The following is a 12,758-nucleotide window of genomic DNA, read 5'->3' as shown; positions in this document are numbered from 1 at the left end:
TAGTGGGATGATTTCTACTTAGAGTTATTTTAAAAGTATTTTGTGTGTAATATTCCGGAATATTTTCAGGATTTTCAAAATCTAATGATAAAAAAAAAACCCAGACAGAATATAGAAACAAATAAGGGAAAATCAGTCTGGCATAGAAGACACACACTACTTCTTAGAGTCTTATTATTATGGTTCGGCTTGTATTCCGGACATCAAACGTAAGGCTGGTAGGTACTGGGTTCGCCTCCCGCTACAGGCACCCACTCAGGACGAGTTTAACAACTCAGCTGGAAAGTGTAACAACTCAGCTGGAAAATGTAACAACTCAGCTGGAAAGTTTAACGTAACTACGCTGACTCCTCTTTCACGGTCCACTAACAACTAACCACTAATCCGCTGTCTTGGACAGATAACCGAGGTGTTTGCCCAGGACAGCGTGCTTGAACCGTGACTGGATGTAATAAATAAATAAATACATGATCATAAACCAGTAATAAGATTAACACATCGGAAACTTAGAAATATGTTTAAAAAACAACATAATTTGTTCAAATTTGAAATGGAAATTCATCCTCTCTTGTAATGTAATTGATAAAAAGAAGAAAGAAGACGAAGAAAGAAACACACAACAAAAATATACAGAAACATGTGTTGTCTTGCTTGCTATTCGCCCATCTAAAATATCTGAATTGTTGTTGGATGTCTAACTAAATGATAGCATGTTACTGTGATATATCACTATACTAGCTAGTATGCCATCTTCCAGATTGACATTCAACATTTTATTAATTGACACGACTATGCCACAGACGTACATAAAATCTTACTAATATCGATATTTTACCAACTGAAGTGTATACCTGGTCAATCAACGCAGATATTATATTAATTTATTGAATGAATTTGTATGCAATGTCAAAATATTCGTTGCACTCCGTCTTGTACTAACAAACGATGATTGTTTTAATTGCGAAATCCATTTAAATCAAAACCTGATATATTAAAATGTATATTATTATAACATTACGCATGTACCTTCGCAAATCGAAAAGGATCATTAGATAGAAAACAAGGAAATATTTTTAAAAATAAAACCCTCAATAAACCAAACATTCATCTGATCGATATGTCCATAGGCGAAGATCTTTTACGGGTCATCACCAGTGAAAGGTAAAGGTCACACGGCTCGCATAGTAAAATGTCCACCATTAGCATCAATGTATGCTTCACATCTGTCAATTTCTTTTGTTTTCCTGTCGTAACAGCATAGAAGGTTCCACAAGTGCATAGGTTATTGTCCAATTCATGTTTTGATTTGCCCATGTGTCCACGTCAATCTCTGCATTGTAAATCCTATTGTTTTGTATTTCTACAGCATCCGTTCGTTGTTCCCACACCTGTGTCCACGTGTGTTGACCACAGAGTCCAAAGTACGTCTATCTTGAGATCAGTCATTGAAAAACAATATATCCAGCGTTGCGTGTGTCATCATACTTAAACCAGCGAGAATCTGAAATTTCGAAGACGTAAAAACATGAAATACACGTTTGATATAGAGAATGGGTCGCTGAACACCTATGTCCGAATTTACGAGACCTTGTTTTTCTTAATCGCTGGTGTTTAAGCATTGTAAATGTACGTAGGGGGCGGGACTTAGCTCAGTGGTAAAGCGCCCGCTTGATGCGAGGTCGGTTTGGAATCGATCCCCTAATATCGGTGGGCCCACTGGGCTATTTCTCATTCCAGCCAGAGCACCACGTCTGGTATATCGAAGGCCGTGGTATGTGCAGTCCTGTCTGTGGGATGGTGCCTATATTAGATCCCTTGCTATTAATGAAAAAAAAATAGCGGGTTTTCTCTTTATGACTGTCAAAATGACCATATTTTCGACATCCAATAGCCGATGATTAATAAATCAATGTGCTCTAGTGGTGTCGTTAAACAATACAAACTTTTGTGTGTGTAAATGTATGTAGTAACTCGCGTGTAAGATAAGCAGGCTTTGTAAATTCGGCTCTTATTGTTTGACATCCAAATATTCGATGTGTATTTTTGTGCTGGGATGTCGTTAAATATTCATTCATTCATTCATTCATTCATCCATTCATTCATTGAACAATTATATAGCACAGCACATGTCATTGTATCAATGCTAAGAACATTCTGCTCTCCAAGATTGTGTGACCTACCTCTTTGTAATTTTTACGTACTTTGGGCAACATTATTGGAATACCTATGTGCATTTTATTTATTCTATAATAAACACTTCACACAAACCGTTTGATAAGCAACACAAAAGGGCATGTCTGTCTGCTTTAACTTCATGGATAAAGCTAAGATACTATTTCTTGTCTCAACCAGTGCCCCGCAACTGGTGTACCAAAAGACGTGACGTGTACTATCACGTCTGTGAGATGGAATATATAAAAGACCCCTTGCTCTTATTAAATAAACCCTGATTAGCCCATGGAGTGGCGGCAGATTTCCTCTCTCACTATCTGTGTCGTTTTACCCATATGTACGACGCAAAATAACCGTAAATAACAATGTGCAAATAAAACATTTCCTCCTAATAATAATAATACGGTAACTTACCAAAACAGTGACGTAATAACAACATTTTAACAACCAGAATACACGCCTGGTACCAAGACTGTAACCTACCAATACATGGACTTAATAATACAATATTCTACCAGTACCTTGATGCAGTAACACCACATTAACCTAATAATACAGTCGGATAAAGTCAATACTGACATGTTAATGCAGTGTCGTAATAACAATACAATGACCTCCCAATAGTGACGTCATAACAATACAATGATATACTAATATAGTAACACACCAAGAACATTATATACCGATAGTGACGTCATAATATTATGGAAGAAAATAGTTAAATATCAATGTTGTGACGTAAAAATAATACTGTAGCCTATCAGTAGTGTGACTTGGCAACAATACAACAACCTACCAAATTCAGTGACATAAAAAGACTGTTAACTACGAATGTAGTAAATAATAACACGGCACTGGAGTACAAATAAAATACAGTAATGTAAATGATAAGATATACTGAAGGTATTTCATGGGGTTTTGTTTTCGAATACGATTTTTATCATTATGTCAACTCATGATGTGTGAAAACACGAGTTGACATAAAAATCGTACTAAAAAACCACAATGAAATGGTCTATTTATTATATACAACTTACCTAATTTTGGACAATTATCTTTAGTTTTTTGTTAATATATTTTGCTTATCCAATCGAAAACACGTAACGCCATGATATATTTGATTTATTGTAACTTTTGAAGAACATTTACTTGACTAATGAGAAGACAGTTACGAACTATAACGGAGGGTAATAACAATGCAGTGACGTAATGAGAAGACAGTTATGTACCATAATGTTGCGTAATAACAATGCAGTGACGTTATGAGAAGACAGTGACGTACCAACAACATGGCATAATAAACAATGCTGTGACATAGTAAGAAGACAGTTACGTACCAATACAGGTGGGAAAAGGAGTGACCTTGGCCGGATCATACTTGCTTGAGACAGTTCGCTTCTTAATGGAATTGGATCTGCTAAATAATAATAATAGTAATAATAATAGTAATAGGAAAAGTACTAGTAATAATAATAATAATAATAATAATAATACCTTTAATACCTATTCAATAATAATAATAATAATAATAATAATAATAATAGAAATAGTATTAGTAAAAATAATACTAATACTGATAATAATGATAATAATAGTAATAATTGTAATAATAATAATAATTTTATCTTTAATAGCTATTCAGTATCCGTTGTCTATACCTACACATGCATACAAATCAAAATTCCAAAACATTACATCATTATCTAACTTGTGTAAGGACAATTGCCGTTAACATTTTCCATGACAATTGATTATAGAATTTTACAATCCATCATCACATCGGTTGAAACTAACCCATCAATTTTCGATTACAATAATAATGATGATGATGGCATGATGGCGATGACAATGACAATGACAGTAATACCATTATACATAATAACTTAAGTGGATGGTGATTATGATTGTCATCTGCTGATGGCGATGACGTCGGCGCCGATATTGATAAAGATAACAAACGATAAAAGTAGTAACATTTGTGAATACCACATACATTTTAATACAGTAGCAGAGGTAACAAGCTTGGATACTGCTAAAACAATTATTGCTGTTTTAATTTATTTGGAAACTGAATATGTTTTTTCTAATATATATATCGATGTATTTTACCTTTAACGTCATTCAGAGTAGTTCGTGTTCGTCGATAGTTATCTACACAATGCACTGAAAATAGAAGAAAAACAAACTGAATATTGCATTTTATACATGAAATATATATGTTGCAAAGACGTCGACAAAGAAGACGAAGAAGACCAAAAAAAAAAAAAAAAAAAAAATTCAGTCATCTGTCCGTCCATTCATTCATCCTTCTTTTCGTCCGTCCGTTCATCCATCTATACCTCATTTCATCCATCAACCAATCCATCCATCCATACATCAATCCGAAGTTCATTATCTATCCATTTCTCCGTCAAATTCCTAAATCCATCCATCCATCCGTACAACCATTTACTCCGTCCTTGCTCGTTATTTCTTTCACTGACTAAAGCTGTATCGTAAAGCTGTAACCTAACCGGTCGCGAGCGACGCGGGCGATTATTTTAGAAATCATTGATTTCAATTACCGTATCCTAACCGCGCGCGCGTGTGCAGTTAGGATACGGCAATGGGAATAAATGATTTCTAAAATAATCGCTCGCGGCCGGTTAGGATACAGCTTAACCTAACTGGCCGCGAGCGATTATTTTCGAAATCATTGATTTCAATCTCCGTATCCTAACTGTACGCGTGCGACGCGATGGATTTTCTTTTTTAAAAATCATTGAATTCAATTGCTGCATCCTAACCGCACGCGTACGGCGCGACGGATTCATGTAGTCGAGAGCGACAAACATATATTAACTAATCAAACAACTTTTACTTGGCGGTTTCAACTGTTGATACCAATTTTAAAATGAAGACTGTCGTTATGGTCGCGTCTGGTTAGGATATAAATATTATCGCGGTGCACGCATCGCTCACGTCCGGTTAGGATACAGCTTTAAGTTGTATCCTATACGGCCGCGAGCGATTAGTTTAGAAATCATTGTTTTCAATTGCCGTATCCTAACTGGACGCGTGCGACGCGACACATTTATCCGTCGCACCGTACGCGTCCGGTTAAGCTGTATCCTAACTGGTCGCGATCGACGCGAGCGATAGTTTTTTTTAGAAACCATTGATTTCAAATGCTGCGTCCTAACGGCACGCGTATGGCGCGACAGATAATTATGTCGCGTCGAACGCGTGCTGTTAGGATGCAGTAATTGAAAGCAATGATTTCTAAAATAATCGCTCGCGTCACTCGCGGCCGGTTAGGATACAGCTTTACCGGACGCGTGCGATTTAGTTTTTTTAGAAACCATTGACTTCAGTTGCTGCATCTTAAAGCTCTATCCTAACCGGCCGCTAGCGACGCGAACGATGCGAGATATTATTTTTGAAATCATTGATTTCCATTGCCGCATCCTAACTGCACGTGCTACGCGACAGATTTATATGTCACGTCGCACGCGTGCGGTTAGGATACGGAAATTGAAATAATGATTTCTAAAATAATCGCTCGCGTCGCTCGCGGCCGGTTAGGATACAGCTTAACCGTACACGAGCGCGCAACACAATACCGAAAGGAATTGTTTCTATTTTTGTCGGGCGACACGAACGACAAACATATATTAACTAACCAAACAACTTTTACTTAGCGGTTTCAACTGTTGATAACAATTTTAAAATGAAGACTGTCGTTATGGTCGCGTCTGGTTAGGATTTAAATATTATAGCGTCGCTCTCATCCGGTTAAGATACAGCTTTAAGCTGTATCCTAACCGGCCGGGAGCGCAGCCAGCGATGCGAGCGATTATTTTAGAAATCATTGAGATACAGCTGTAGTCAGAGTTCAATAGTCTATTCATCATGTACTGACCTTGACACATAGCCCATTCCCCTTCTGGTTCAGCTTGTTCTCTCTGGACATAGCGATCAAGCTGCATGGATGCTGCAAGAAAATATCAAGTCATCCACACATCGTTTACTATTAGTATCTTTTCTATGCTTTTTAATTAATTAATTTTTGTTTTAATTTTGTTAAACGGACAAAACAATGTCTCTGTCTCCACTTGTATAGATCGGGAATTCAACATCAGTGATGTAGTATATTTTTACAAAGTTATTTTCGAGAAGATATCTACATGTACTAAGTCACAGCGATTTAGATACGTATTTAAACCGGAAGTAGTAAACAAATGATATCTAAATAACGGAAACTTGTGTAGAATTATAACCAGTGCGCCACGACTGGTATATCAAAGGCCGTGGTATGTGCTATTCTGTCTGTGGGATGGTACATATAAAATATCCTTTGCTACTAATGGAAACACGTAACGGGTTTCCTCTCTTTGACTGTCAAAATTACCATATTTTTTACATCCAATAGCCGATGATTAATAAATCAATGTGCTCTAGAGGTGTCGTTAAACAAAACAATTTTGTGTGTGTGAAGAATTCTATTTATGGCACATACTAAAGAAAGACCCCAGGTTTAAAGGATATTTAAATGTCTTCCAACCCAGTACCTACCAGCCTTATGTCCGATGACCTAACCACGACACCATAGTGGTTGGTGATGCTACTTGAGCCGTCTATTGTAGCAGTAGTGAGATTCGTCTTTTCAATTCAAAACAAAGTGCAAAACTTTGTGCAAAATAACTATGAGCTACAAACATCAAATAGTTGTAGTTTAAAAACAAACATACTGAGACTGGTAATCTAAAGTGGTTTTGTCCACGTTTTATGAAAGTAATATAGTATTCCACAAATTTTATACACTATTTTGTATTCATTATTATCATCATTTATCATTATCATCATTTTTATTATTACTATTTATTATTTATGTTTGTGATAATAATTATATTACTTGGTGTAAATGTTCTTTCCTTTACAAAACTATATAAAACTGATCACAGTTACCTTGATCTGACTGTCGTCGAGTCTGACCTGAAAAAAACCAACAATAAAATACACAAAAATACACAATATTCTGATATATTCCTATATTCCTATATTCCTGTTAATTCTTATACATTTCTAAGTATTAACAACATTGTACATTTTCAAAACATCTTTTTGACGCTATCGTATACATAATATTATTAGCATTGTAGACTCGGAGTTAATAACATGTTAGTCAATATTTGTGCTGCTTTCAGAAATACTTATAAACCCTACTGAAGTTTACAATTTAGTATAATTAAATAATTATATTATAATGTAACACTTATAATAATAATAATAATTATCAGACGAGAGAAAGGATCAGACATTATTCTGCTAGTATAGTGAAGAAATTATAACAGTAATTTAAAGAAACAAGATGAATGAGAGTTAACATAATCAAAACAAAGTAATGAAAAAAGACCATACAATTAATGCTAACAGTAACAAGACAAACACCCGGGGAAGAGAGTAAAATAGTATTAGCATTGTAGATTTTAAGCTATTCCCCAGTGAGACATGTCCATGTGAATAATACTGACACACTGAATCCTCCAAAAACAGTGGGTGGAATTTATTACTTCACTGCCCTGACTGGAAACATACTCAGATATCAATTCAGTTCTGTGATATTATTCTGAGACAAACGATTAGAATAGTAGATCAGTTACACACCGTTGTAATTGTAAATTGATAGCAGTGGTTCCAGGAAATATTTGAGGGAGGAGAGTGGTTGGTTGGTGGGTGCTAAAGGAAAAGGGACACATAAGCCAACTCGTGAAATGGCCAACCTAATGAATAGTTTTTTGTTCTTCTTAAAAGTCAGAAGAAAGTCATTTGAATATATTAGTGGGGACGGATCCATTGGTTTTCCCCTCCAGGCACGGCGGGGCAAGGGGGGCTGAATAAAAAATATTATTGGTGGTAAATCTTAAGGCAGAGTTGAATTTTACTTGTAGAATGTAGGAAATTGCATTTCAGAACATGTAGTTTTCTAAATTATACAAGGAAGAATACTCCCGAACGCCCTAGAAACTCTGCTTTGCGCCTTCGATCTCAGTCTTCCCCCACTCCAATGTCTACTTGTTGCCGCCGTACCTGCCCCTGGATCCGCCTCTGGTGGGTACACATCTTCGTTGAACTGGGATTCATCAACACAACACAATCATAATCCTCACCCGAACCGCCACTGAATCTTACGAACGTATGTATACTTACATCTACAGTCCACACCTGGCCAGCCTTGTTCGCCCCTAGCTCCTTTATAGCCCTTGAATCCGGGCACGCCGGGCACACCCGACTCTCCCCTCTGTCCCGGCTTCCCTGGTGTGCCACCGTCTCCCTTTTTACCTCGTCTGCCGGGCACGCCGTCGGTGCCATTTCGGCCGGGGATTCCTGGAATTGTAATTAAATAGTGTTGGGAATCGGCTGGAATTTTATTATTGATCACTGATTATAATTGGTTTACGCCAACCGATCAATTTTCGATTACACAATCGGTTAGAATTATGCGAACATAAGAAGAATTTCTATGAATTACGACTATGCACCCCGTGTGGTGTTCATCGGAATTCCGACGCCATATAACCGTAAATACAATGTGTTGAGTGCGTCGTTAAATAAAGCATTTGTTCACCGGAATAGACCCTACAAATCGCAAATTTCCCCATTAATATCTATTATGTATGTTTCCTTTACATATCCCCTACAAAAACAACAACAACAACGACAACAATCAAATACATCCCCCCTCCCCCGACGAAAACCACCAAGATATTTCCATCTATTCCATCATTTAAACTGTGTGAACAATTAAGAGGTGACGATTTCAGCGACAGTCGATTATGAAATGTTATTATCGATAATCATACCGGGAGAACCCAACCGATCAATTTTCGATTATAATCGATCACTGGAACATACAATTAAAGCTGCTGTCTAGGGTATGCTCATATTATGCAACCATGCAGACAATCAACTTTTTTTTGTACTGCCCATAGCCATTTTTCGATATTGTTTGACAATATTTGCTATCTATGTCATACGAAAAAAAAGTATTAATCTCCATTTTAAAATCGAAAAATTGGTTTGTGTTACGCAGTATTTAAAACATGGCTACAGATTTCACCAGCCTCGGTGGCGTTGTGGTTAAGCCATAGGACATAAGGCTGATAGGTACAGGGTTCGCAACCCGGTACCGGCTCCCACCCAGAGTGCGTTTTAACGACTCAATGGGTAGGTGTAAGGCACTACACCCTCTTCTCTCTCACTAACCACTAACAATTAACATCTAACCCACGGGTCCCTTTATTTCTTCTGCTTTTATGGCAGTGCTCCTATCTTTCAACGTGTTTTAGTGTCCATCTCCACATCCCAGTCCCTGTACCTTCAACCGGGAAATGTGCTTTCTTTGTAACCAGTCTGACATGTAATTAAAATTGTTCCAAAACTGAGCAGATGGGTGTCGGTGGTGAGAGTGCGCCATACTTAATCTGTTTTGCCTGTTAGATCTATAAATACATAGTTTAAACACATTTTTATTTTATGGATGATGGGTATGAAAAAAACAGTGCCCACCAACACCTCACAATATGATCAACTCTGCAAGTGCGCTCCATAACTAACCTGGTACCCCTGGAAGTCCATCTAGTCCATCCTTGCCGACGTGTCCCATCGGTCCCGGTGCACCTGACGGTCCTATGGGACCTGCAAGACAATGAAAGGGTAGAAATGTTTTTTAATGTATTTGTTTAAAAACGTTTTTTTAAAACTTTTTATTTATTATTTTAATTTTTCTTTCAGGTGTGTATGTCTTTTCTGTTGCTTTCAAAAACGTTGTTGTTTTAATCAACATTCTAGAGATCACAAGATCGATGCATTCAATACTTCTGTTTCTATTCCAAAGTTCCTGTACTAGTGACTAAAAGGATGTGGTGTCCAAACCCACGTCATAAAGGCGGCGCCACACGTTACGGGTGTCTCAAACGAGAATAGCCGATTAGGCAAGACAACATTACCATTTCACTGGATGCTATGCAGTCAGGTTATAGGGCTTAACGTGCACAAATCAGAGCACGCTGATGTAGCGCACGCCTGTCATGGGCACAGGAGACGCCCAGGACAAGAAAGGGTTTGGGGTGGGTGGGTGGACACTTGTGGGCTATGAAATTATGATTATCTTGTAGGATTAAGTCCGAAATAGTAAATATTTGAGAAGTTTCATTAAATAATTTGGCGCTTTTCGGAACGGTTCATCAAAAATAAACTTAAAGGAGCTATTTGAGTAATTGTAACATAGTTGGTCTAAATATAGCTTTTTTTCAACCTTACCTTTATGGAATCGGTTGGCATCGCCTTAAGTAAATTAATTTATTCATGCTTTAATTATCTCCCTTGTAAATTAGTACGATTTATCTACTGAGGTAAGTCTCGCCTTATCGTAAGTCCACGATATCGTAAATACATCGTAGATCCTACCTGTCGTAGACTAGGAACCGATATGGCGGCTTACCTCTTATTTTTCACTTACTGTATTGCATTTACCATAGCCGATGTATTTTTTTGTGTGTGTGCTGGGGTGTCGTTAAACATATATTCATTCATTCATTCATTCATTCATTCATTCATTCATTCATTCATTCATTCATTCATTCATCCATCCATCCATCCATTCATGCATTCATTCATTCGCTTCAACTACAGTGACAACTCACCGACTGGTCCTTTACCTCCTGGGAAACCCAGCAGTCCCCTGTCACCCTTCTCCCCGCGGTCACCCTTCGCTCCCGTCATACCTGCAATATAATCACACGTCGCTGATTTCAGGGCATTTTAAATGAGAGGGAGTCATTTACAAACAGACTGGCAGACGGTAAAAAAGTTTGTTTTGTTTAACGACACAACTAGAGCACATGCAGGAAAATAAGAATATAATTGTTTGCCAACAGATAATTGTTTTTAAAAAATCAAACAAAAGTGCACAGACTAAATTCCTCCCCATTAGGGAACGTCGTTCTCTTACTATGGTATTTACTACATGGTATTTATTTCTGAGTCAATTGTTTTCTAATTTGCACACCAATATAGTGGAGGTTTTTTGTGTTATTTCCAAAACACTTTTACTTTTCTTCCTGCGTCAAATCAAACTGAAATTATTTACAAAAAACACAATGTTCTTGGAGGCTGGGAAGGACTATAGATTATTATACAAATAATAATGTACTACGTATTGTAGATTTCTACTGACATAGAAGCCAATGATTCTGCAAGATTAATTATTCATTAATTAACTTTTTTTTTAAATTACAATAACATCTTATTTATCTTTCTATATTTCCGGTACGTTAATCTGGCGGTGTTTCAGCAAGATTTACGAAATAATATTTGAGTTATTAATAGGACAATTGAGCTACTTATAAACTGTTCGAATTATCAACGGACTGAGGTATTTACAGAATCGTTAAGCATGTTTTCCATAAAACATGTAACACGTTGCAGATAACTAGTTACTGCAGACACAAGACACACATCATGTTCGTATGTACCAGTATTTCGACGTCTACCAGTCCGTCACAGACCTTTGCGAATATGTTCCCGTTAAAGGGACTGTCTTGAGTTTGCAGCCATTGTAAGATGTTTGCGATAACAGAGCCTTGTTGGCGACTACTATTTCATACTAAATACATTTTCTTGTTTAGAATACCAGTGTCTGTATATCGAATGTGTTTGCGGTCGTATACTAATGTTTGTAGCACTCAGTTTCTACTTTAATTCGTGATATATATTGTTTCGTAGGTACGAAATTATTGGGAGGTAAAATCTAGTTTGGGCTACTACAAGCATTACGACAACAACAAACACCTTGTAAATACAGACGCTGATATTTTAAATAAGAAAATGTGCTTAATTCGTATGTTACGTCATGAAACTGGTTCTATTGGTCGGAAACATTTTACAATGGTTGTAAACTCAGGACTGTCCCTTTAAAACATGTTGGTCTGTGGCGTTCTACGACGATTTGTAACGCAAATACTATTTTATGGGAACCAAACTACAATAGATTTACCATCCAATCCGTCAAGTCCATCTTGTCCAGGCAGTCCCGGCGGACCACGTGGTCCGGGGAATCCAGGGTCCCCCTTGCCCCCCTTTTCTCCTGGGTATCCCGGCATGCCTGGTTCACCTATAAAATAACAACCACGTAAATCGGACATCTTGATTAAAAATATTTAAAGAAAAAAACTAACCATAATCGTTTGCGTTCACGTCACTGCCAAGTATTTAACAAAACATTATTTTGAGCTGAATATCTATGTACTTAACATGGGTGTTACCGGTAAGCCAAGGGTTGCAAACTGTTAGTCTTCTACTATTAAGAACCGATTATGTGCACTCTTCATACATTTTAGGCTATTCCATTGCACCTTCTTTTTATTATTACTATTACTTTTTGTTCGTTTATTTGTTTACGTTGTTTGTTCATGTTTGTTTTTGTTGGGATTTTTGTTTGTTTGTTTGGGGGTTTTGTTGTTGTTTTGGGATTTTAAAATTTATTTATTTATTTATTATTATTATTATAAAAAAAATTCTTGAGGGGGGGGGGGGGGGGGGCGGCA

General features: G+C 37.1%; 1 protein-coding gene across 1 annotated transcript; it reads right to left on the bottom strand.

The window, feature by feature from the left end:
* Positions 1-792: 792 nt before the first annotated feature.
* Positions 793-12,398, bottom strand: LOC121377471 (collagen alpha-3(IX) chain-like). The gene is made up of 9 exons (XM_041505477.1): positions 12,209-12,398; positions 10,857-10,937; positions 9,769-9,849; positions 8,362-8,538; positions 7,120-7,146; positions 6,074-6,145; positions 4,282-4,335; positions 3,510-3,589; positions 793-1,501 (listed from the first exon to the last, which is right to left on the bottom strand). Exons 1-9 carry the CDS (start codon positions 12,354-12,356, stop codon positions 1,439-1,441), a joined length of 783 nt encoding a protein of 260 aa, XP_041361411.1. The 5' UTR covers positions 12,357-12,398; the 3' UTR covers positions 793-1,438.
* Between the last annotated feature and the right edge of the window lie 360 nt (positions 12,399-12,758).

The sequence above is a fragment of the Gigantopelta aegis genome, chromosome 2 (assembly GCF_016097555.1).
Source record: "Gigantopelta aegis isolate Gae_Host chromosome 2, Gae_host_genome, whole genome shotgun sequence".
NCBI lineage: Eukaryota > Metazoa > Mollusca > Gastropoda > Neomphalida > Peltospiridae > Gigantopelta > Gigantopelta aegis.
Note: the sequence above shows the minus strand (reverse complement) of the source record. Positions and strands in the feature narration are given on the sequence as shown.

Coding starts and splice junctions, on each gene's coding strand:
- LOC121377471 (XM_041505477.1), bottom strand. CDS start 12,356: ATGTCCGATTTACGTGGTTGTTATTTTATAGGTGAACCAGGCATGCCG. Junction 9,850..10,856: donor AGGAGGTAAAGGACCAGTCG/GTGAGTTGTCAC, acceptor ATTGTCTTGCAG/GTCCCATAGGACCGTCAGGT. Junction 3,590..4,281: donor TACTCTGAATGACGTTAAAG/GTAAAATACATC, acceptor ATTATTATTTAG/CAGATCCAATTCCATTAAGA.